This window comes from Meriones unguiculatus, chromosome 1 (assembly GCF_030254825.1).
Source record: "Meriones unguiculatus strain TT.TT164.6M chromosome 1, Bangor_MerUng_6.1, whole genome shotgun sequence".
NCBI classification, from domain to species: Eukaryota; Metazoa; Chordata; class Mammalia; order Rodentia; family Muridae; genus Meriones; species Meriones unguiculatus.
Genome location: NC_083349.1, coordinates 55,381,604 through 55,408,908, shown reverse-complemented (window position 1 = coordinate 55,408,908; position 27,305 = coordinate 55,381,604). Strand labels below are relative to the sequence as shown.

The 27,305-nt window shown below is 42.4% G+C and overlaps 1 protein-coding gene across 2 annotated transcripts in view; it reads right to left on the bottom strand.

The window, feature by feature from the left end:
- Window positions 1-27,085, bottom strand: part of Entpd1 (ectonucleoside triphosphate diphosphohydrolase 1) — a 71,062-nt gene extending 43,977 nt beyond the window's left edge. The window contains exon 1 of one of the 2 annotated variants that reach the window (XM_021633096.2): window positions 26,969-27,085. In XM_021633096.2, the coding sequence (XP_021488771.1) occupies window positions 26,969-26,984 (16 nt within the window). In that variant the 5' untranslated portion in view covers window positions 26,985-27,085. Of the gene's footprint in view, window positions 1-26,480; window positions 26,669-26,968 lie in introns of those variants that run through there. The other variant, XM_060389283.1, reaches the window with a different exon arrangement.
- Window positions 27,086-27,305: the final 220 nt, after the last annotated feature.

Genomic DNA, 27,305 nt, shown 5'->3' with positions numbered 1-27,305 from the left:
ATAAGCTTCAGATCTTTCCCTGCCACAAGCCATCATCAAGTCAGGATTCTCACCCACTTAAATGTCAGCCCCTCTTTTCAGGTCACCTCTTCATCCTACAGGCAACTCGTTTCTTTATGTAATATATCGTAGTCTCGCTGAAAGCTTCATATGATGGACCAGTTTCCTATCTATGCTTTCTAGGTTTTCATCACAATTATTGATAAATGGACTATGGAGGACACAGAGGACAGACTCTTGTAGGCTTCAAACCATTTTTCAGTACTGCTTATCCAAGAGTCCAGGAGCTCCTTCTCCAATCCAGATTTCTCCAACTCACTTCAAAGCACACCATGAAAGATCCTGCTATACATCTTCCTCAGACTGAAGTATTGATAAGCAAAACTATAGAATGTCTAGGTTTGCTTCTTCCAATAACAGCAAGAATGACACAGGGAAAGAGTGAAAGAAGAAACAACCCCCCCAAAAAAACAGTGACAACCACCAAAAATGAGCAACAGCCCACAAGTCTATTAAAGATACCGCCCATGTTTTCCTTTGAAAGTCTTATGACTAAAAACCTTTCAACCTCTTGTTGAGATAAAATATACAATTTCTATGAACTTGAGAGACTGCCAACTTTCTTAACCACCTTCCTGCATGTTCCCCATATTATGGTAATTTGTTACAAGCTGATTTGGTGAACCCAGGCCAGTTTCAAGGGATTAGATATTTCTTTTCCAAATGGTAATGAGTCTTCCATATTAATTTCTGTATTTTTCCAAATATCAAGCATATAAGGGAGGTTTTCTGAATTTATTCTCTTCTGTCTTTGTGATGTAGATTATATATTCTTAGGATTCAAAGAGCACACATAATCTACATAAAGTTCATTCAATTGGTTTAGAAAGATCAGTGTCTGGGCTGGTGAGAGGGCTCAGCCTGTCAAGGCACTTCTTCATACCTGATGGCCTGAGTTCAGTCACTACAACCTATGGTGGAAGGAGAGAATAAGCCCTGGGAAAAAAGGTGTCGTTGGCTTCCACATGCATGCCAGTTGTCCTCTGTCATCCCCACGAGTGTCCTTCTCCCCACACTTAATTATCGTGCAGATAATAAAAGAGTCATGTGAGAAGAGGGACTCTGCACTGAAGAACTGCCTAGATCAGGCTGTATGTCTGTGGGGCAGTGTCTTGTTGGTTGACGCAGGAGGGCCCAGCCCACCATACAACGCCTAAGCAGGTGATTCCAGGCTGTCTAACAAGGCTAGCTGAGCATGAGCTAGCTAGAGTGAGCTAAGGAACAAACCAGGAAGCAGCGTTGGTTATGCCATGGTTTCTGCCTTTAGTTCCTGACTAACTTTCCTCAGTGATGGACTTTTGACCCAGAAGGGTAAGTGGAAGTAAACCCTTTCCTCCCCAGGTTGCTCTTGGTCTGGTGTTGACCCCAGCAACAGAAAGCACTCTACAGCATGCTCGCATTGTACTGAGTGGAATGCATTCCCCTAGATGAAGGTGAGATTGTCCTGAGGCTCCAGTTCCTTGCATCCCTCATCCTTACTGTATACCCTTCTCCTACTCATGCTTCTACTGGATCAAAACAACTCATTATCTTTGGCATTTTCCTGCCTCATCTTCAGCAGATATGTGACCCAAGTGATGCTGGAAAGAATCCTCCTAGCTTTTAAATACTCTTTTCAACTATTTGCTATCTCCTTTCCCTACCATACAAATCCCATTTTATAAAGGTCACAGTTACTGCTGTGGTTTGGCTTCAGTTGGCCCTCCAAGGGGTCACGTGTTGGGGATGTGGTCCCCAGCATGGTAACATGGGAGCTATCAGAACCTTTAAAAGGTGGGACCTCCTGGGAGATCAAAAGTCATGGGTACCTTATTCTTAGAAGGATTAAAGTAGTTCTCACATGACCCCCCACAATTCTCTTGATGGATTTTTATAAGGAGCCTGAGCATGGCCCACACAATTCTGCATGGTTTGTTTTTTGTTTATTTTGTTTTGTTGTTTTGCTTTGATGCTGAGGGGGGGTTGGCTTTTTTGAGACAGGGTTTCTCTGTGTGGCCATGGCCTTCCAGGAACTTGCTCTATAGACCAGGCTGGCCTCAAACTCAGTGGCCTGCTCTCCCACATGTGTTCATGCCATCAGTGTCGACCATGATGTGACACATGTGAACTGTTTTCATTTGACTGAGCAGATAAGGCATCATGTACCTGTTGTTTCCTTATTTTATGGGTAAGGCGGCTTAGGACAGAGTCTCAAGTTCAGATTGGCCTTGAATTCACTCTGTAGCCAGGGATGAATCTGAACTTCCAATCTGCCTGTGTCTAGTGGCACAGTCCTAGCAATGGAGACAGGCAGACCTAGGAGCTGGCTGTCCGGCCATTGCAGCCTAAACAGTGAGCTCAGCATTCAGTGAAAGGCCCTGTCTCAAAAACTAAGGTAGAGTCTGGGCTGGAGAGAGGGCTCAGGAGTGCAGAGCTGGCCTCCACATGTGTACCCACATGCGCATGTGCCACACACAGACACGCATAACTGAGGCCACGAGTGTGAGTGCCTTATGTTTCCTAATGTCTAAGTGACCCAGCCATTCCTCCTACCTCCTCCACTATGTCTTTCTTCTGAATTAAAATTAAGTTGGGGTAGAGGGCCACTGACATCTCCCTTCATCTTACAAGAGAAATCTTCGAGGAAAATTACGAAGTTTCCCCATGTTCCACTTTAGGAATTGGATTTCTAATTAACATCCAGATAAAGTTACCGTGTTCCAGAATTTTCATGACTGAGAGCAGTCTGAGAAAGTAATGGAAAAGTGAGGCATTATTTTGTGCTTTGCAGTTTATGAGGCGTCTTTAAGTTTTTATTTAATATTTTCAAATATCTATGAGGTAAGTAGTGTTTTATTCCATTTATAAATAAGAAAATAGAGTTTAAGAAATAACAATAATATGAAAAAGATCTTTGAAATAATAATGTATTTAGTGAGCAAAACCTCCTTGAATTTAGCTGATACTCTCTGGGGACAGCCTGTCTGCTTGCTCCAGCTTTGTAATTCATAAAGAAGCACCATGCCCTCAGCACCCTCTTGCCTGGAATGGATCATGTACACAAAGATGACCCTTTCACTTCCTCGTCCTTGGTATTCTCCCCAAAGCCAACTTCATGCTTCCAGGTTTTCACACAGACAAATATTACCTTGACACTTGCTCTTGCTACTTAAATATATCTACCTTTGAATAAGAGACACACTTCAGAGGCTGCGGAGGTGACTCAGTCAGCAAGGTGCCTGCCACGAAAGGATGAGGACCTCAGTCTGGATCCTCAGTGGCCATGTAAAATGTTGGGCATGGTGGTACTCATCTATAACCCTACACTGGGGAAGTGGGAGGAAGATAGGGAACCCCAGAGCTCAGTGGCTAGCCAGTCTAGACATTCAATGAGCTTCGGGCTTAGAAAGAGGTCCCATCTCAAAAAATAAAGTAAATAATAGAGGAAGAACCCCAATGTCAATGTCTGGGCTCTAAACACACACACACACATACACACACACACACACACACACACACTCACACATACAAGACACAGACAATAAACATCAAATGTTTGGCTTTTCCTCCCTGGATTTTGTGCTTAAAGAACTAAGCTTTTCCTTTTGGCAGTAAGCTGGGGGGGGGGGCAGAACCCAACTGACCTAGGTTTGGTGGGTACCAATCCTGAGCTGCCCTTTTCCTTGAAGAATGGCCTTTACATCAGGTTTTAAAATTCAAGGTTCGGTTTCTCAGACATAAAAAGAAGACATAAGCAGGGAGGCTGAGCACATACAAACCTTCCTTCCTCCTTCCTTCTCCTCTATACTTGTTCTTCAGGCTCCTTTTCAAGCTGATGTGGATGCCCTGGGCTCAAAGTACCCTCCATCCTCCATTGCTTCTTACCTTTTTAATTGTCAATTTGGTGAAGTTAAAGAAAAAGATCCCTGGTGATTTTAAGATAAAAAAAGAACTGTGCCATCCTCCTTCCTGGCTGTGGCCCAGCTAAACAGGGAGAGCAAGGTTTGGAGTCACCATGGGGAAAAGCCACAGATCAACTGAAGGGAAAAGGGCACAAAGGGCTCTCAGCAGCACCTGCCAAGGACAGGAGGGCATGAGGACAAAGATAAGCTCAGAGACGAGGTCCTCAGACAAATCCAGCTACTTCTCCAGCACCCAGTCTCAAGTGCTTTCCTGTCTCCTTAGACAACAAGTGCAGCATCACAGAACTGTACAACATTCGTCATTTCCCCCTTTGCCATGTACTTGCTGCTCACCAGGCGCTTTGCACACACTGTTCACAGACGCCTCACAGCAGCAGGCATCTCTCAGTAGGCTACTTTGCACATGAGAAAACCCGAAATCAGAAAGTTGACAAAGGTGCTCACGGGCACATGGATGCTAAGCATGAGAGTGGGGAATGGAGCATGAGCTTGGTTCACTCTGGGAATTCTGTGCTTTTGTCACTTGGAGAAACTGACTTTGCTCTTCTCTTTTCCATTCTCCACACCTACTCACACCTACTTCCTTTGGTACAGTATAACTGGTTTACACAGCCCTCTTCTGAGAAAGCTGAACTGGTGGTTTCTGCTTCAGAAGTGGAAGTTTGGTTTTGTGTTCCATCTTACTTCCTGTGACCTTATGATCGTGGCCAAAATAGACTATTCTAGAAACTGCTACTAGAGTCAAGGATAACTATGAGCCTGGCCTGTATCCATTACATCATTTAAAGCTTTACGCTAAGGACAGATAGCAAAGTCATTTTGTAGGTGAAAAAACTGATACTCATAAATTAAGTTACCTGGCTTAGAGGAGGTTAGGTTACCTGGCCAACATTGCCTCTCTAGTAAGAAGAAAGGCAGGATTCTGACAGTAGGTTCATCTTAGTGCCTGGCTCTCTGCTTCTCTCTTTTTTTTTTTTTGTTTCCTTCCTTCCTTCTTTCCTTCCCTCCTCTTCCCTCCTTCCTTCCCTCCTTTCTTCCTTTTCTTCTATTCCTCTTTTTTTCAGAAGCTAATAGAGCTAGCCCAGAAGCAGGGACCTTGTTTAATGCTACTCATAATAAGTCCAGTCATAGCAGATATAAAAAGAAAAACAGACTCACAGAAGAGCTGAGTTCTGAAGACCACACAGGAAAGGGAAAGTCCACAGTGGCTGTCTGGTCATTTGGGCTGCTGCTATGCAGCAGCTTCTCCTTGAGACTCTGACATACAGCTTTTGAGTTTGCCTGGGTTTTCAGACTCTGCATGGGTCTGTCAGCCGCCATTGCCCCAGATGACTGAGCCCATCCTCATCACTTCTCCTTACACTCCGCCATCTAGGTCGGCTGGAGTGCCCTGGGTTGAACCTCCGAGCTTTGCAGACCCTAAAGCTCCTATCCTGCTGCCACCTCCATAACCTCCAGCCTGACTTCCTCTCCTAGCAGATAACCTACTCCTCCCTCTTCTTTCATTGTCTTCCAATTCAGCTCCAGGGCAAAGAACGCTGGGCCCCATGGATGCCTTCCAACAGCAGCTAAATGTTCCAGCTCAACATTATATGTTTGCTGAGGGAAAAGCAAGACGGAAGCGCTGTCTAACTTGGAAGGCCACACAGCGATTGCCCTCCAGAACTGCCACTTCCCGAGTCCCTTAAGGATCGGGGAACAAAGTCAGAGTGCTCTTTCCAGGTCATCACACCCTGCAGGTAGTCTCATTCTCTACACAGAACAACAGGGCTCATAGGAGTCTCTAGGCCTCTGAGGTTGACAAAGACAGATAGCTGCTGTCTTTGAGAGCTGGTGCAATCTGGTGCTGAACATGGTGACACCAGTCCTTAGGTCACTTTTATTATCTCTATAAGGTCTGTATGTCCTAACATGCTATGTTTGTGAGCAGCAGGACCATATCACTAGATGGCAGGCAGCTTCATGAAACATCCAGATCACCTATCTTCATTCTCCTTTTATCTATAGGACCAGACGATCAAATTATGAGTTCTTTTCCTTTTTGAAAAATAAACACAAACTTGGTTATCTAAAGCATCCACTTCATTCCTCCCTCAGGAAGGCAGGAGATGGTAATCAGAAACAGGCAAGAAAACAACTGACTAGAAACCTATATTTTTGCAAAGATTTCCTCCACATCTGTTCCTTCCTGCCACAATCAAGAATATCTAGAGTGCCCAAGGCAACCACAAATATTTGTTATTCTTTTTGTCATGTTATTTGTCCTTAAAATAAATTCAAACATTTTTCCCTACCACGAAAATGCCAGGAAAAATATAAATGGGTATTGTTTTTTTTTTTTCCTGAGTACCTATAAAATAAGAAGTCCAAAAACACTTAACTGAAGTTTCTAGGAATAATGTCAAGTCCAAAAATAGAAGATATAATATAAAAACCAGAAGGTTGCATTGTCCAGGACATACAGAAAAGAGTCTGGGAAAAAAATGGATTGCAACAAGCTGCAGCATGCTTGTCACTCACACCAGACCAGTGGGAGGTGTGGGTCTACAGAAAGGGAGCAGCAAAGACTGCACATTAGCTCTGAACTCCAGCAACCATTTTGCCTGTTTTCTTTGAAATGCTCCTTTGATGTGCCAGCCAGAGATATTGCTGGAGTCTCATGTAAATCTAGGATGGATTACTTTTGGGAAATCATGGACAAAATCTTCACTTAAGATTCCACACAGTGAATGATGACACCACCATACAAGTCATTGTGAATTAGGGCACTTTCAAGCTAAAGTCAGGTCCAGTGAATGGAAATGTGGTAACAAAAGCAATTAATATTCATAAACGTCACATTTTCATTGTCTCGATAACCTCAAAAAATGTGTTTGCTCTCTTCTTGGATTTCTCAAACAAACTCCCTAAGACACAGTATTTGCATGTGCACGCGCGCACGCACACACACGCACACACACACACACACACACACACACACACACACACACACGCTTCAGGCATGTAAATCCTGACACTAAAGCAGGGGATCATGCCCAGCCTATACAGGACTGAGTATTAAACTCAACCAAAATATCTACTTCCACCTCAGTGTGCTTATCACAGATGTCTGCCCAGTGCCTTCACCCACCAAAGAGCTACTATCTCTAAAGAATTCTAAAACCAGTAAGATTTGTGGCCCAGGGGACCAAGGGTTGAAAAGGGACCATTGAATTTCTAGATAATCAAAACAAACAATGAAGGTGAAAAACAACCCACAGATGAGATGAACTAAGGCAGAAAGGATAGGGTCACTGAGGCCACTGGGCATTTTTTCCTTCACATCTTCCATGTTCATGCTCACCTACCCTCCTACCAAAATAAAAAGCTTCCTTCAGGGCCCCTGCAATGACCTTTTTTGTTTTGTTTTTGTTTTCGCTTTGTTTTGTTTCGAGACAGGGTTTCTCTTTGTAGCCTTAGGTGTCCTGGACTCATTTTGTAGACCAGACTGGCCTCAAACTCACAGAGGTGACTTGCCCGCCTCTGTCTCCCAAGTGCTGGATTTACCTGGCTCCTGCAATGTCCTTTATTCAAGCATTATATTGGGTTTTTTTTCCAAGTTCATGTGAGCAGCTCTTTATTTATTTAATTAAATGTTCTGAATGACCAAGAGCAACTTTGCAATTTTGCTTAGAGCTACCAAGTTAACATCTGTCACATTCATTTTTCCCTACCTCTTTTGACATATTCCTCCTTATATGACATGGTCTCTGGGTCTTGCCACACCCTGCAAGACCCACACAGTTTGTCAATAACTTTGAATGTGAAACCAAAAGGAGATATCCTACATAATAAAGAAGAAACTAAAAGGAGACAAAGCAGGAATAAAGTAAATTTCAGTTCTTCATTTGGTAAGTCATGCAAAATGAATAATAAGATACTGAATCACAAGGGCACTTTTGTTTGCTTGAAGCAGGATCTCACTATGTAGCCCAGGCTAGGTTGGTTTTTGTTTGTTTGTTTCTCTGTTTAAGTTTTAATTACATGGATCTAGTCAGTCAGTCAGTCAGTCAGTCAGTCTATGTTTTGTATGTGAGCATCAGTGTGGAGGCTGGAGGATAACATTTAGAAAGTCATTCACTCCTTCCATCATGTGGATCCTAGGGATTAAACTCAGGTCGTGCCATTCTACTCTTCCCTGTCTTGGGCTGGTCTTAGCCTCACCAGCCTCCTGCCTTGGCCTCTTAAGTGCTGTGATTCTAGGCAAGAGATACCACCCTGGCTATGAGGAATGTTCTTGTGTGATGAAAATGTTCCATTTGGGCAACCTGCTTTGGGGTAGGGGTTCGAGAAGGTCACCATTTGGAAATCATCCTCCATAGCTCTCTAGATCTGCAGGGCCATCATCAGGTTAGACCAGCACATTCTGAGAGTGACTAGCAAACAGGAGGGTCCAAGGCCCCAAGAAGGCAAGCAGCTCCTATGCACAGAACTACTGTTGGCCATTTGTCTTTCCTTCTGTCTTAGCCGGCAATTCCCTGACCTACAGAAGACATAGTAAGTTTGTCTTCTGAGGATCAGTCCCATCTGCTTCCTGGAATGTATAATAGACTTTGGTCCATCAGCTGGAAGGCATCTGAAAACCAGTTGCTCCCATGCTGGTGGTCAACATCTTGGGATTTCTCTCTCCTTTGGAAGGATCCAAGAAAACTTCTTGGCTTAGTCCAGTCTCCAGTATACAATGGGAAGTATAACCAACATTCCATCTGGTTACCCAGGTCTCAACCATATTTCAATGTCACTGTCAGACCCAGAGCTTAACCTTAAATGCTGACCAGATTGGTAGGGTGACTCCCTCCACTGCTTTCTGTTCACTACTTACTTTCCTTTAGGGTCAGAATGCAGTTTCCACAGACCCTGAGAACAATTCCTCTGCCCCAATGACTTGGCCACAAACCAAGACTGCAATTCCCAGATGACCTTGCAGCTGGAGCCTACACCTTGACTCAAAGTCTTTAAATACACATTTTCATGGCCTGGATCAAGCATGGCTTTGTTCCTGTCCCTTGAACATTATATTCTGAAATGCCCAGGGCAACTTCCTCTTACTCTCTCCCTTGTGCAAAGAGCTTTAGGCACAATTCATGTCTAGAAATATTCTATTGAGAACACAACAAAGGAGGGAAAAAAAAACAAAGAGCAAACACACAAAGACAAAAAGCCTATGGAGGAGGTAGTACAGGAATAAACATTCTAAAAACTTCCAAGTCAAAGTGCTTTCCCAGCTCACTCAAGTCCTCAGTCACACAAATGTCTACACTACTCTAATGACATCTGATTGCCTGACATGCACTCAGCACCAGATACAGAGCCGTGGACATATTGACATACAATGGGCCATAAAAATTAACACTCAAATGTCAATGTTGAGCTACAAAATAAATGTTTTTACCTTCAGCATGTTCTGCTTAAAGAAGGGAAATACATAGGCCATCTCATCAGATGAGACAGAGCAGAAATATCAGCTCTAACTAGCATAAAATGTAAGGGGAGAACTTCACTTCTTCAGTTTAGAGCACAAACGGGGCTGTGGTACTAGGCCCACATCACACCCTGCACTCTCCTAGCTGTACAGCACTGACCTCAATTCATCATCTATGAAATGGGTATAACAGTTGTCATGTCAAAATGTTGTGGTAAAGGATGAATAAAATAATGCAAACTGAGTGCGTAATATGATGTCTAGGAAGTGCCTGTTTATATTGTGGCTTCATTCTCAAATATTTATCTGATAGCTTTATGTATTTTACATTAACAAAGTTTTTCAATTTTTCAAATCAACTTAGCACTTTCATTTGCAATTAATTGGAAAAGTGACTCAAAAAAACCCAAAAGCACAAGGATGACACATACATACGAGCCTAACTTAGAAAGCATGTGAAATAAGAGTTCCAACAATTAGAATGTGTGAGGAATGTATCAATACAAGGAAAGAAGTTATATGGAAAATTTCCCAGGTTAAGCTACAGTAACAGCAATGAAACAGAGGACCTGCTCAAGGTTGTCTTTCAAAGCAAATCTGCATTAAGATGTAGACACCCCCAGTCCCCTCCTTCCACCCACTCCCTCCATGTCTAATCTATTTCTCCTTCCCAATAAGATTCATGGCTCCCACCTTGGGCTTCCTGGTTATCTAGCTGCTTTGGGTCTGTGTTTCATAGTGTGGTTATCCCATACTTTATGGCTATATGTGAGTACACACCATGTTTGTCTTTCTGGACCTGGGTTACCTCACTCAGGATGATCTTTTCTAGTCAGGTTGGGGTGGGGATGGGAACAGGAGAGATGAGGTAAGGGAAAGATAAAGGGAGAGACAACTGGATAGGAAGGGCATTTCTGGAGTGAGCTAGAAACCGAGGACAATAGAAACTCCCAGCAATCTAGGAGGGTGACCCTATCCCAGCAAGGAATGATAGGAAGCCTGAACCAGTCATCACCTGTAATCAGATAAGACTTCCAGTGGAGAGATTGGGACACCAACCCAGCCACAAAACCTTACACCTACAATTTGTCCTGCCTACAAGATGTGCAAGGGCAAAAGATAGAGCAGAATTTGACTGGCCCAGCTTGAGACCCATACCAGGAGAGAGAGCCCACCCCTGACACTATTAATGAGATTCTGCCATAATTGTAGACAGGAGCCTATCATAATTGTCCTCTGAGTGGCTTTACCCAGCAGCTGATGGAAAGAGATGTAGAGACTCACCGCTAAACTTTAGGCAGAGCTCGGGAAATCTTTTTTAAGAGGATGAGGAAGGACTGAAGGAGCCAGAGAGGTCAAGGGGTTATTTCCAGACATTAACTAAGGTATATAGACACACCCTGAACATGGACGGGTCCAGCTTCTCAGCTCAGAGCTCAGACTGAAAAAAAGGAAACCCTGAGCCCTCTGCTTGCTGCCACCAGCACCATACACCAAGCTGCTCCTCCCACCATGCTTGCCCCACCAACTCTGAACTGTGAGCTCAAATAAACTCCTTGTCCATTGAGTTGCTTTTCTGTTGGGTGGTTGGTCATGGTGATGATAAAAAGAATATAGACATCTATGGTGAGAAAAAAATTAAAACTGATATATTCTCATTAAAACAAGAGTGATGGCATATTCGATATGTTGGGAAAAGATTAACTAAGAATGAGGAAAAAGTCCTCAACAGCAAAGACAGAAATCTACAAAAATTAAACACAGTTAGAAACAAAATAAACAAGGAAAAAAAAAATGTCAGTCACTATACCCAGAGAGAGAGAGCAGAAAAAGTGAGGTTTTGTTTAATTAGGTCCTCAGAAAAGAAAACCAAACTTTTAGAAATTTATACAAAAACAACCAAAATAAGAATCTTCACAAAAATGTTGAGCATAAAGTCAAGAAAATATCCCAGAAAGTGTGAGCACATGTCAGGAAGCACAGCTGAAACTCAGAAGGCTTTGCAGAAAGAACACAAAAAGCGAAGGGAAGAAATCAGAGATGAGAGAAATGTCCAGAACTGAAAGATGAGAGTCTCTGTCTGGGAGGGAACAAATGCTCCCACGCAATACACAGAACAAGTGGGTCTCAGTGGATAGAAGCTGACTGTGCCAAAACACATCACCATAAACTTTTAGTATATAAAAGACTACAAGGAAAAAACAAAACAAAACAAAACAAATCAAGACTTTACATCCTTTCTGGAAATAGAGGGTGGGGTGGGAACACGAAAGGACATAAAAACACTTGGGAATAAGAGCTGTGACTTGGAAACCCTAAAAGACACAAGAGCCTGCACTGCATTTTCCCTTCAGTATGCCTGTTTTCAGGGGGTTACTTAAGGGTGTGTTCCACTCAGATGAGGCTGGGAACCTAGAAAGAGGAAGAGGTGTTTAATAGGAGAGTTAACATGGGCTAGAAGCCAGCAGAGAGAGAATGACAAAAGAGCAGCCAGCTGAAACTAAGCAGGACAAAAGACTCGGAGGGAGACCTTAAAAATGACCGGACAAGAAAAGAAGAGCAGGAAAAAATAAAACATAAAACAAGACAAAACCCACAAAGAATAAAACACCTGTTAGATTACTGGCCATGGAAATTAAATAAAATCTGGATTTAACATCACTTAGGAAGAAAAAAAACAGCCACCGAGTAAAAGAGCAACCGAAGCAAGCAGAGAAGCAGGCCTTATTAATGGCAGCAGGATACAGGATGCACAGGGAAGGAGGCTTAAGGGGAAAGGAACACTTACTCAGATGCTGACGCAGGCAGGGAATGCTAGCCTACTCCGTATCTGTCCATTGCTGCTGGGGGAAGGCTTAGAGGGTGAATGGTTTGACTGTCATGATAGGAAAGCAACAGCTATCTCGACTGACGCTGAACAAATGTACATGCCAGATGACACTGTACAAAGGTCAGAAGAATCCTGGACAGGATGAGCTGAAGATGGAGCAGGGATGGGAGGGTGACTGCAGTTCTTTGTCATCATAGTACACATGAGTTGAAGTTATATACTTGTATTGCTCTCACACAAAATACTGACTGTTTTTAAAGAAAAAAAAAACCTACCATCTATCAAATTAAAAACTCCTGGAGCCTCTGAATTAAGTGATTGTCAAGGTCTGCCCTGTCCTAAAATGGTTACTAGATTTGTGTGTCCTTTAGTGGAACTTTTGTTCTGTTCATGAGACAGTCAGGGGTAATCTGACTATTGACTTTGTTAGTTATTTTTGTTGTGGTGGTTTTAAATACTTAATTTTCCCCCATTGTTCATGAGCTTTATTCTACCATATCCTCCACAGTAAAAGAATTAGATACCCACTTCCGGGTGGCCCCACCCTTCTCACACTCCCATTACATCAAAACACATGACCTTTTGAGCCAGCTTACTATATGTACCTCCTCTGCGTTCCTTTACTGCCCTTTTTCTTAATTCAAATCCAGATGTGTTTGCTTCTAATTGCTAGAACAATTTTCTGAACCATTTGTAGCTAAGTTCTTGATAGTCTGTGATGAGACTGACTCCAAGAAAGACTCAGTATGCTTTTAGACTAGTAGAAAAATTATACAAATAGCTAAAAACAAGGCAGGTTACCATATTTCATACAGTCCTTTTAAATCTAATTAATTTTTACTAGCAAATTAGTAACTTTCCAATTAACTTTAAACAAAAGATATTTCTAAGTACTGTTTAGTATTTCTTACAGCATAAAAATAATATATGCTTGCTACAATTCAGAAAATATCAAAAAGGAAAAGAAATTCTACATAAATAATAAATTTTAATATTTCACCTTTTTAGTCTTCTTTCTGTTTGTCAAGGTAACTATTTTCTAACCAATGGGTCTTGACTGTTCACTTTGATAACCTAGTTTTCCTCATAACAATACTTTCCCTTACTCTCAAAAGTCTTTCTCATAATCTCTTTTGAATATGGCTATATGTTAGGTGACTTCCCTCTGTTCACTAGTGCAGAAAATGCCGAAGTGCACGTCTCCAGAGAACATTTATGTACACACTCTGGAAAGTTTGCCTGGACAGTTTTTGTAGGGTCAGGATAATAACATTCTTCATACTTTAAATAATTATAACTAAACTACCATTCAGAAAACAACCTATACTTTGGCCAACTTGAGAATGTTTGATTTTCCTTATCTTCAGTGATACTCTTCATTAAAACAAACAAACAGAAAGAACAACAGAGGCGCTTCCCTTTGGCATGTGAAAACAATGCCTCCCTGTTTGGAACTGTCTTGGTTTGCTAGTGATGGGGGATATTCATATTCTCTCCATAGTCTTTAGTCACCAAGACTTCCTCTTCCTCACCCATGAACCAGCTGCTGAGCTCCGGCAGGGCTCTCGTCCCATATGCCCACAGAGTCTGCACACCAATCAGCCGGGCAACATTGGTAGATACAAACTCCATGCTTGGCTTCCCTCCCCACAGTCACTTGGCATAGTTGCTTCATCCTTGGCATAGTTGCTTCATCCTTTTTTGTCTCTGTCTTGTCACTCTTTATAAATACTTTAATATTCATTTGCTATGTGAAGATAGGTGTTTGCATGAGGCAATTAGGCACATAGACACACACAATATCTCTCTCTCTCTCACACACACACACACACTTGAACTGGAATGATGCTGTACAAAAATCTAGTAACTAAGTAGAAATGGGTCTGCTCATAATACCCAGCAATCAGAAGGGTATCAGAGGCATTGGTTGGTAGATTTTGATTTAACAATCGATTTTAGCCATGGGAAAGAAAGCTAAGGGCCTGGTGCAGGCTGCACAGCTCAAGGCGCGCAGCTTAAACAGAGACCGTCCAGAGACCCTAAGCCTACCCCAGGTGACAACCGTCCACAGCAGTCTGCCGGAGTGCTTGCTGTCGTAGGAGCAAGGACCAGGGTGAGTATGCTACAAAACAGGGGCTGAGCCAGTGTCATACTGGGCAGGATGGAGGGTGCAATGCATATGGTACCAGAGAGATGCTACATGGGCTCTCACTATACTTTCCTGCAGCTGTGGCACCAGCTTTAAACTCTCTCTTTGACTTTTTTTTTTTTTTTTTTTTTTTACCTTCTAAGGCATTCTTGATGAGAATTCTCTCTTCTTGATCCATTTGTTTATTTATTTGTTTTTCGAGACAGGGTTTCTCTGTGTAACAGCCCTGGCTATTCTGAACTTGCACTGTAGACCAGGCTGGCCTTGAACTCATAAAGATCTGCCTGCCTCTACCTCTCTGAGTGCTGGAATTAAAGGTGTGTGCCACTTCAACTGGCACCTGCCCCCTTCTTAATGTGGTGTTTCCCTAAGTATAATTTTTCACTATCTTCTGTCTTTATTCTCTGAACCACAGGCTGACTTATCTATGTCTGTACTCTGTGACTCCTCTTGTCTCTTAGTCGCTAAGATCTACATTCAAATTCCCAGCAATCAATAGAATACCTGGGCTTCTAAACATCTCAAGTTTAGAGTATCCAAGATGTTTTCATCTACTCTGTCAGCTCTACTCTCCCCCTTCCATTCTCAGCCTTGATGATAAATATTTATTGACCCAACTGTCTAACTTGTAAGTTAGTATAAGTTTTGACATCTATCTTCCCTTCTTTCTCCAAAAGCCACCTAACCCATTACCTCTCCAACTCCACTTCAGAAACATTGTCATAACTGAGCCCTTGCTGCCCTTTCCTCTGTATGTGCTCTAGAGTGTGACTGACCCCCTCATCCCTTGCTTCCTGAGCTATTTAATGCAGATAACTAGTGCTAATCCCTCCCAGCACTGCTCCTAACTGGTTGTTTCATTGTTAGAATGTCCCATCTTGTGACCACCAAACACGATGGCAGCATAAATATCCAGTTAAAATATCTTACCACACTTTCCCACAGTCTTATTAAAATCTACCTGTGTATCCAAAAGGAAATAACGTTTTTGGAAAATAAAGCAACTTCACAGTAGGATGGAGAAAGTACAGCAGTGGTTGTCATGTCCTGCTCTGAGACAAGGTAGTGTGACCAGGAACAGGTAAAGGGAGGGCTCAGTTCTTCTCCCAACACTGCTGAACTTGGCAACAACAGAACACACTAAGGGAGAAATACAGCACAGTGTGACAGGAAGTACAAAGGAATGTCTGGGGGAACCTCTGGTGTCTTGTTTCTGTTTCTGTCCGCACATCCCCTAAGGCAGCCATGTGTCTAAGGTACAGAGACCCAACCTCCCACGCAGCATCACTGTGGGCAAAGTGCTAAGCACAGGGGCGGAGCTCACTGCCCGGCTCCATGCAGGACCTCTCTCTGAGGAAGAAGCAAAGCAAGAACATGGCCCAGAGAGGGGTCCTACCTGAACATCTTGTGCCTCTGGACAACAGTGACAGAGCTCGGATAGCCTTGTCTCTCTGTCTCTGAAACATGAAGATATGACTTTGCCTCCTCTCCTGGATCAGAGTGAGCTGTTCTTCCCGGCAGACTTAGATCTCCTCCCACAGTTATGTGAGGACCCAGACTTTGAGATCCTAAACAAGATCCAAGCGGACTCCACAGGAGCTGTGGGTAAATCAGCCATTCCAGCTGCCTCTCAGTTTTGTTGGAGGTAAATCTCCAGTGAAAGTGGTTTAGCTCTTACAATAAAGTGGAAACATTTTAATACACATACTTTTTTTTTAAAGGAGACTCTTTTATTCCAATTAAAACAAACAAACACTATAATTAAAAAAATGGGGCTGGAGAGATGGCTCAGAGGTTAAGAGCACTGGCTACTCTTCCAGAGGAAGACCTGGGCTCAATTTCCAGCACCCACAACTATCTGTAACTCCAGTTCTAGTATATCTAACGCCCTCTTCTGTTCTCCATGGGCACTGCACGCACACAGCGCACAAACATGCGGGCAGGCAAAGCACCCACACATATAAAATAATAATAAATGTTGCAATGAAGTCAGAAGATAGAGGAGAATGTCATCTCTATTGATAAGCTGATATAAAGGAGGATGGAAAGGGAAATATTTGATTTTAATTGGCTAGGGGAGAATTTTGCTATGAGAAAGAACAAGCTGAAAGATTTCATGGAAGCCAAAATCACTGCAGCTGAATCAAACTTGATGTTGGCTCTAGTTAAGGGAAATTGAATGATGCATAGGAAAATCTTAGGGGAAAACCATTGGAATGTGGTGGAAAATAAATGAAGAAAAAAAGAAAGTATTAAAAGAAATGAAGAGCTATGAAGTTCAAAGACATCCAAAATAATGAGCAGTTGTAGAATAAGACAAAGAGCCAAAAGGCGGGTCAGTGACTAAAGCAGTGAGGGGAGGGTTTCCTCACTCCCCCAACAGCAGCTACATTTGAAAAGCAGCAGGGTTATCCTAGGCCAATCTAAATAAGGAAGTCTAGCCTCACCTACTTTGCCACAAAAGTTATAACACTGAGAAACAGTGCACTGAAAACAGCGCTGTCCCCAGCTTCTCTACAGCATCAGATTTCCCAAGACAGTGGAGGAATTGTCGTGGGAACATGTCATTTCCCAGTGACGTGGCAATCAAGATTTCTGTTCTGAAGACAGCCTGTCGCTCTTTTGCACAATGCTCATCTTTCTGGAAAGTTAATGCGTTATGCTAAAAAGATAGATCATCATGAAATGAGCCCAGATTAAGAACTCAAGAATGTAGACAGCATTGTGAGAAAAGAATCACACTGAATGCCAGCGCATTCCTTCAGAGTGGAGTTTGATTAATAATAGCTAAAGAGGAAGGACACTGTGGATGATGACTGTGCTCCCAATACTGATGGTGACAGTGGGTGATGACTGTGCTCCCAGTACTAATGGTCACAGTGGGTGATGACTGTGCTCCCAATACTGATGGTGACAGTGGGTGATGACTGTGATCCCAGTACTGGTGTTGACAACATGCACAGATTATAGACATTTAAGATAAAAAAGAAAGACACAGGAAGCAGATGCTCTTAAGTCCTTTCTTAACATTAAAGTTGCTCACTTCTGCTTTGATATTAAGATACAGTTAAATGCAGGGTACTTTTCTTTTCAAAGTCCCGTATAAATTTTACAGTAAGATATCTACCATCCACATATTTGAAGCTATATACATGACAATGAATAAGCAAGGTCGTGTCAAAAGGGAAAGGGAAATAAGCAAGTATTCAATTCCTCCATGAAAACAACAGTGAAAATTCACTTCAGAAGCTAGTAGTTTAAGTGGGAAAGAATAGATAGATAGACAGACAGACAGATAGATTGATGATATATATGGTGTATCATACCATATAGATATATGATATATATCTATAGATATCATATATATGATATATTTATCACATATATATGGTAAATTACACAGATGCATTGGAAATAAAGAACAGTATATATGAACCAAAATTCTCACAGAGACTTGCCTGTCTCTGCCTCAGAAGTGCTGGGATTAAAAGCATGTGCCGGCTCCAATTATACTTACAACAGCATCAAAAGAAGCAGAGAAACTTAACAATAAATTTGACAAAAGGAACCTAAAACCTGTGGTCTGAAAGTGTTACGGAAGGCTGGGTGTGGTGGTACACACCTTTAATCCCAGCACTCAGGAGGCAGAGGCAGATCTCTGTGAGTTTGAGGCCAACCTGGACTAGAAAGTGAGTTCAGGACAGCCAAAGCTTCACAGAAAAACCCTATATCAAAAAAAAAAAAAAGTTACTAGAGAAATTTAAAGATGCAGATAAAAAGAGAGCTATCACGTTTGTGGATAAGAAGCCTTATAATTTATTCATCTATTTATATGGCAGGACTAGACTGTTGAGCTTACTAAGATCTCTATCAGTGAGCTATGGCCTCAATCTTTGATAATTTTAAAATGAAAATCTTCAAATACATTTATGTTCAGCATAATCCTTATCAAACTCTCAAGCATCTTCTTCACAGAAATTAACATTATGGTTCTAATATTCAAGAAACACATAATAACAAAGCAATCTTGAAAAGGAAAAGCAAAGATGGAGAACTCAAAACCATAAAAATGCTCAAGAAAACGGAGGAGGCCAGAGATGTCTCAGCAGTTGAGGACACTTGCTACTCTTTCAGAGGACCCAGGTTTGATTCATAGCACGTGTGTGTGCACGTGAGCGCGCGCGCGCGCACGCGCACACACACACACACACACACACACACACACACACACACACACGGCAAATCACAACCATCTGCAACTCTAGTTCCAAGGAATCTGATGACCTCTTCTGGCCTCCATGAGCACTGCATGCATGTGACACAGGCAAACTACACACACAAAATAAGAAAGATTTAAAAAAAAAATCACAGGCATAAATGACTTCATGAGTTTGGATTAGGCACTGAGTTCTTAGATATGACATCAAAAACATAAGAAATTGAAGAAAATAGGAACTGGATATCATTAAAATGTAAAACTTTTTTACAGTTAGAAAAAAATGGAAAGACAACCATAATACAGAAAAAAAAAAATTGAAAGTTATACGCTTGAACAAAAGGAATACGCAAAAAAATCATTGCAACTCAACAATCAGAAGTCAAACTGTAAGAAATTGCCTAGCAACCCAAATGGGCATTTCTCCAAAGAAGATGCTCAGAGATCTCATGAAGAATGTCAACCACCAGAAACAAGACTCAAATCCCACAAAGGTACCACTCCCATCTCTTAGGAAGGCTTTAACCAATGACAGACAGTAACAAGCATTCATGCTGTAGAGGCACTAGAACATCACACTTTTGTTGTGTAAAATACCACATCTACTTTAGTAAATATTCTAGCCGTGCCTCAGATGAGTAAACATAGACACAGCATGAATGAACAATTCCACTCCAGATCTATATCTATGGGAATTAAAGGTATTATCTACACAAAAGTTTGTCCAGGCACGTTCAAAGCAGCATCCTTCACAACAACAACAAAATGTGAAACAGCCCCCAAATCAATTGAGTGATGAACAGACAGCTAAAATGTGATGCAACATAGAATATAATAGACAGGACAAAGCCGGAATAGGCAGAGCTACTACAAAAACTAGACTGTGAGTGCCTAGGGCTTGGAAGAGGGGAAGGTAGGTGAATAGATAGGAAATGGGAAGTGGTTAATAATGGGTGCACAGGCTTTGAAATAAAGTGTTCCAAAACTGAGGCAATTGCCCACAATTGTAAGAATATACTAACACCTTCCAAATTACAGTTTTCAAATGTATGAGTTATATGGTCTGTAAACCATATCTCCAAATGATAATGAGAGCAGTGCCTAGAATTTGAGTCTGAATTCTATACTTTGCAACTGAGAGACATAAGTAGCTCACCTCTCTCATCCCTCAACTATCAATAAAATCACCAGGTTAAATAGCACCAGCCTCTGGTGTTGTTTCAAAACTAAATTAACATCTATAAAGTAAATAGAACAGGGTGTTACCCAAACCCTTTAGTATGGTAACCAAAGCAACTTCATATCAATTTATAAAATAGGTCACTTACCATATTAGTGTCCTGATGATAGCTGTTGTCACAAATTAGCACAAACAATTTATTCTTTCAAAGTACTTGAAGTCTAGGATTAGGGAGATAGCTCACTAGGTTAGAGTGCTTGCTGTGAAAGCATGGGGTACTAAGTTCAAATCCTCAGTACCCATGTAAAAAGCCAGGCACAGCTGGGAATGCCTGTGTTGAGCAGCACAGACAGGCCAATACAGATCGCTGACTAGCAAGCTTCTGGTTCAGCCAGAGACCCCGCCTTAATATATAAGGCTGACACACACATACACACACATAGAGTGAATTCCCATACAGTGTAATTTTACTTGGAAGAAAATTACAATTGGAGATGAATTACAACATAATTAAAGAGACTAAACTGATTAACATAATTTTATATTTTAAAAGTAATATATTCAAAGTGTTTATAGGTTTTAAAAACTCATATGTTTATTTACAAGGATATTATAAAATAATATTCTCTAATCATTAAGAAACAAATAAAAAATAATAATAATTAAATAAAATAAGAATTATTATGAAGCAAGTAAAAATTAATAATAAAAATAAGAATTGTTTAGAACTTAAAACATTATACATTCAGGAGGCAACAAAAATATAGTATTGAACTACCTACATGTATAAAAATGTGTTGGATCTTTTCATGAAAACACTTTGGGCCTAGAGAAATGGCTCAGGGGTTAAGAGCACTGTCAGCTCTTCCAAAGGTTCTGAGTTCAATTCCCAGCAACCACATGGTGGCTCATAACCACCTATAATGAGATCTAGAGCCTTCTGCTGGCATGCAGGCCCACATGCAAGCAGAGTACTGTATAAATAATAAATAAATCTAAAAAACACTATAAAATATTATGAAGACATAAGGAACAGATTCCACAAAAGTATTACTAGTATGGCATAAAATTAAATATCTTTAGGTGATGGATCACTCACAGAAATTAAATTAAAAATGTAAAACCCAGGTTAGTAATAAATGAGCAAAGGATGTGGACATTATGTAAAAGAGTAAGCATATCATGTGAAAAGTACCATAAAGATTCCTAGTAATTAAAAAAAATCATAGACTTTTAAAGTGGATACAATTTATTTATTTTTTATTTTTTTTTTAAATCAATCACTAAGGCTAGAAAACAGAAAGCGGTAGTGGCACAAAGGGCCCACGCCTTGGGACCAACTGGACCTTGGGACTAACTTGGCCTTGGGAGGGCAACTTAGCAATGATGATGGAGAGCTTCAGAAAACAGTCACAGATTTTAAACCAATAAGCCTACTTCTGGGGTTCCATCCTCAGAATGCACCCCTACTTAGGGAAGACATTCCTGTGCTGATGTTTATTGGTGACATTGCAAAAGATGCAAATTGTTAAATCAGCTACGTGACTATAAAAAGGGTGCTAACCAAGACTATAGTACAAAATAGAAAACACTTGTGATTCACACCCTTACTAAAAGCCAGACTTTAAATACAGCCTGATGATCATGGTGCTCTGATTTTTCAAGGTAGCACCAAGTAAAGGTGAAATGAGAGGGGCAGCCCAGACAACCCTCTCAAAGGCTTCTCCTCACCCTAATCAGGGTTACATGGAGTTCTCGCACCATGCTCCACACCACTGGCATGGACACTGAGGAGCTGTACACATAGTCTGCATGAGGCCAAAAGAAACATCTCTGAAATCATTCCTTGAATTTTGACCACAAAAAATAATTCCTTACGTTCTTTCACATCTTCTTTCTTATGTTCCACTTCAAGAGCATTAGTCTTTTTTCCCCCATTTTGTTTTGAAATGTCACTGTTATGTATTGTCTCCTTTTATAAAGCATTTTTGTGGCTAGGCTTGGTGACACATGACATTAATTCCAACACCAAGAGGCTGAAGCAAAAGGATCACAAACCTTGTCTCAGGGAGAAAAAAACAAATTTTTATATGTCTGTATCTACATAGATGACATTTTGTCTAGGTCAAAAAAAATCTATTACGTTAAAAAAAAAAGGAAACACCTCTTTCTGTTGGGCAGGTTCTATAATAATACAGGAGAGAGAGTACATGTTTTGTGCCAGTCAGACAACCTCTTCCGAGGCTACATTTCTCCAACCCTAAAGCAGCCTAAGCATTCCTCTCTGAACCCACTTTCCCACCTTTGCAACTAGGGTTGTTCCCACCTTATGTGTGCAGTGCAGACACCGAAGCTCAGAGCCCCGAGTGCCTGCAAGCCCCCAGCTCCCCTGACCGTCCTAGGTCCAGCACAGTATTAACGGAGCCACTGTCAAGCTGTGTCATCACAGGATAGTGGGAAGCCTAATTCATTTGTATGTACAGAAAAAATATGTCCTACAACAGGCAGCCAGCTTCCAGCCCTGCTCACGATAAAAGTGGAGAATAAGGGAAGCTTAGGGAACCTGGGAACTATGGGGAAACAGGGAAAGGATGAAATAGGGGCTGGAGAGTTAGCTCAGCTGTTGGCAGCTGTCCTTGGAGAGGACCTGAGTCCTGCTCCCAGCACCTATATCAGGGACTCACAACTTCCTGTAACTCCAGCTCCGGGTGGGCCAATGCCTCTGGCTTCTATGGGCACCTGCACTTACACACACATATCCACGTGCGCACACACATACACATAGTTATAAATGACAAATCTTTTTAAAGGTGAAAATATTTAAAAACTCTTTTCTGTTCTACAGTAGGTTTTGCACTCAAGATACATGCTTGTCCCTAGGTCATAGCAAGAGGCCTGAATGTCCTGTTGTAGGGCGTATTTTTTCTGTACATACAATTGAATTAGGCTTCCCATATCCTGTGATGACACAGTTTACCAGTGGCTCCGTTAACACGGCCAGTCAGGGTGGCCATGGAGGGTCAACTGCCACCTGTGTCCTGGAAGGACTGCAGGACCTCAGCCTCATCCAGAGCTTCTGAAATACAGTCTGAATTTTAAGATCTTCAACGATACACGCGTATGTTAAAGTCTAAGAAACATGGTCCCAAACACACACACACACACTCGCACGCATGCACGCATGACAAAGCTTACACCTCCCCTCTTCCTTCTGTCAAATCATCAACATGTCTGATGATTCTTAACCACAAGGGCTACCCTGGGTTTGGCCTCTCTCCAAAATATTTGAAGGAATACACTCTACATAATTTTCCACGGGCCTCACCGTCACCCTGCACAGCCTGAGCCCAGCACACCTGAATTAAACACTCACTGCTTAATCACAACGACGGATTATAGAGTGGAGAAGCAACTGTAACCCCGCAGAGAGAGAGAGAGAGAGACTCCCTGTGAAAAGGTGCTTCAGCCAATTAAAAGCGATACAAATTGCAAATGATGCTACCAGATGTGCCTCGTCACTTACTCTCTTCCTATGCAGGAAAATCATGATGAAGGAAATGATTCAGTGTGCAGCTGATCACATTCTGTAGATGTTTATTTAATTCCATGACTGGTAATCCCAAACTCATGGTGTCAAGATTTGAGTCTGCAATTCTGCCTTCAAACCTCCAGGATGGGATACAAACCAGTGCTGCTCAGAATGTGAAAAAGAGAGGGAGCGTTTTACTCTTTGGTCCAGGCTGCAGCTGTAGCAGAAAGGAAAATCCCTTTGGCCTTACTGACTGGGGAAGGAAGGGGCTTGCCCCGGCACTGCACTTCACTTATCTACGTCCAACCAAAAGCAGCCCGCACTTTGAGAAGTGTTCTGAGAAGTTGTTTCTCTGAGTTGTGCTCCTTGCAGTGCTCTCATTGGAACGGTCTTGTGGCTCTCAGGAGGAAGGACACATCTGTTAGTTCAGGCTTTGCAGACTGACTACATGGCCAGAAATGTCCCCTCTGCCTCTGACCAACTGTGTGACTTTGGCTAAGTGACTTCCTTGTATAACTGTGACATGCATAAATCAATACAAAGAACTGTTGTGAAGATTATATGAGATGACATATATAAAATGTTACAGTGTCTGGCACATAATAATCAATGTCAGCTATTATTAGTCCTTGACAGAATCTGGCTTCCATTAGAATTGGTTTCCTGACTACATCATGTGCAAACTGTTTATATCCCAAGGAGCTGGCATAGGTACTTACAAATGGCAGACAAACAGTATTTGTCAAACTGCTTTGAAGGTATGCCAGAAAGAGGAAGAGAGGGCTGCTGGGAACAAACAATGTGCATTATGATTTTACCCAGGGCCAGAATCTCCAGAGTTTGCTTTTTCTTTTGTTACCAGAATGCACCGTGTCAGATAGCAAAATGTATATAAAGTGGTACTCGAGAGACACTATTCATCAAACCAGGTGTTTTGTTCAGAGACAGCAAAGGTATCCTAGGAGACATCTAAAAATCTCCAGTTGATCCCTGGCTGAGTGGGGACTACAGGCTGAAGTTCATCCAGAGCTGTACTGGGCAAACTGAGTGTCTTGGCATGAAGTCACATCATCAATTAAGATCATCAACCTAGACAGGGCCATTTTGTTTTTCAGAGTATCTACCTAGAAAGATGTATGTGGAACATTTAGGAGTTGTGTGCATCAGGCCAGGGGAAGCCCAACTACAAACTAAAGGTCCCTTCTGGCTCTTGAATGAACAGCAACTGCACTAAAAGTTTGTTAGACACGGATTGAGTGCCCACTGAGGAGCTCAAGGTTCTTGTGGCTGAAAGAACCTTCGAGACTTGCCCAAAAGCTAAAAAGCAGCCTCCAAGCAGAGCACAGGATCCTCTCTGAGAAGATATCAACCTCAAGGACTCGTCCTTGTGGCTTACGGGCAGATTCATAATAAGGGCGTCAGAGACCTGTTGTGAACCTCATGTGGTGAAACTGCTAATGCAGCCTTGGGCCACTGAGTGTCTTATGACTCTAACTGAATCAGTAACCTGTCTGAGTCTGCTTCCCGGAGGCCTTCCAGCATCTTCTGAGGCTGCTGTGTGAGCACCTCAGCTGCCTTCTGCCCTCTTTCATGACTGAGGCCTCTCTCCCAGCACTCTGCCTGCATGGACAACAAGGCAACTATGTTTTTTAAGACAAAAGAAAAAAATGCACTGGAAACCATACATCCAAAGATGAGTACAGAAATTATCATTGAGGGTTGGAAAGTAACAGAGAAAAGGAAAACAATTGATTATGACGAGTGCCGCCTTAAACGTTAAAGGTGAGGCATTGTAGAAACATCCAAGGCAGGTCCTGAGCTAGGCCAAAGGATGGGAGAAGGCTTAACTGCGAGAGCAATACTCAAGAAAAAATAGGACCGAGAGCAACAGCCTGTATTTCATGAGCACACCGTCCACATCAGGAACTTTATGTGGATGGTAACTCTGTCCTTATAACCCTCTGGGGCAGGTATTAATCTCTTCATTTCACAGGTGAGAAAACTGAGGCTCACAGTAAGAATGATGGAGCTGGAATTCAAACGAAGGTAGGCTGGCTCCATGATCAAGAAGAGAGGTCAGATAGGCCTTCAAGATGGAGGAAAGTGTCTTGCAGCAAGCTGAGCAGGAGGAAAGAGCAGTTCCCTGGGGAACTGAAAGTACTTGGTGAGGACTAACTGGGGGTGGGGACACATGTTCAGAAGAGAAACCAGAAGTAGAAGAGCTCTGGTGAGATCTAGACTTTTTGACAGATAGACGTTCGATTCATGTGGTCTAACCCCTCCAAGACTCACATTCTCCCTTCTGTCAAAGGTCCGATAGGATAAAGAATGGCCATTAACACCAACTGAGATTAGTGCTGTAAACTTGATTGCAAAACATAAATTCCTTCACAGACCAGATTTCATCACTGTCTCTTCCCCAGTAGCTTCAGAGATTCACAAGCCTAGAATCCCGTGATCCAGAGCCTTCGGAGCAGAGACAGCGGTGGGGAGTAGAAGTGCCCTGGCCCCTGGATCCATGCTTACCCCTTCCTAAGTACAGAATGCTTGCCCACATCCACAGCTGCCACGTCCTAAGTAAGTACGGGATCCCAAGGTGAGCTGCCCTCTTCATTCCTCCACTGAACCCTCCGGGGAAATGGAGATGATAAGGACAGCACTTACCTTATATGGATGACGTGAGGGATGCTGTGTACCACGTATGATAAAAGCAGCACAGGTCCCAGCACACGGTAAAGGCTTAGTAAACCCACACAGCTATCCTCTACCTTAATTAGAAAGAAATCCGTTTGCTATCCTCCAGTCCCTCTGCATCCTACGTGATAGAAATCTGCGAGCATATTAGAAGCCGCCGATGAAGTAGGTTTGCGACCCCACATTCCCCCTTTGTTCCTGGCTCCCAGGGACTGGCAAGCAGCAGGCTCTCCGTCCTGGCAGAAAATGCCCAAAAGAGGTAAAAGGCAGAGACCGCACACCATTTGTGCGCACCAGTCTGCCCTTGTAGTTCCCTAGACAGAATCGAGTGTGGTCAGTCAGACATGACCTGCTCTTTTAAGGGGCACTCTTCCTTTCTTCCCTCCACCCCTCTCTCCCGGGGACAAGCGCACTCCCCCACACAGCTCCAGAAGCTTGCAGCTTTTTTACAACACGTACTCTGGGGTCCTGTTGTGACAGCCTCTTGCCACATTAACTTGCCTGTCCAACTCCCCGAGGAGAAGGAGCCTTTGCTAATGTCCCAGCAGGAAAGAACGCAGGAAATTCAAACAAAACAAATCTACACGCAGAACCCAGCATCTGCAAGCCAGGGACCCAAACCGAGACTAGATGACTCCAGACTGTAGATGAAGCAGCTGCTTCTTTAGGTACAAGAGAATTGAAAAGCAGTCGCTTGCCGCTTAAAAAAAAAAAAAACAACAGATCTGCATACCAATTAATTATGAATATTCATCGACTCCAGCCTACTCGAGAGCCACACTGCACTGCAACCCTGAGCTCTGCTTCCCAAAGCTTTCTCTGCCTCGCTCAGGAGGAGAGTGGGAAAGTTCATTCAGGCGCTTTGCCTTTTGCTCTTTCAAGTACTTGCTTTGGGTCTGGGCTTTTTTTCCCCTGAAGGGTTTGGATCAAATCAGTTCTGGGCTTACCCTTTATATCTTCCATAAGGGGCAGCTTTTTGTTTTCTTCCTCTTTCCTCGCTTGTCTTGGGTGTTTTTTGGTTTTGCTGTCTCTGCTTGCTGTGGTGGCTTTCTGTGAGAGAGGTACTCACGGTTCCGAGATATAACAGACCCTAGGGCTTGTGGGAGGGGCTAAATTAGCCAGCCTGGTTTCGGAAGGAACCTCAAACTCTTGTGTCTTTTTCATTGACTAGAAATACAGATTGGTAGAGGAGTCGGGCAGTTCCTTTAGTTACTCGAAAGCTCCCTGGGGTTGTAATTTCTTTTTCCTAGGCTTGAAGCAGTGTGTGTTCAAAGCTCATCTTCT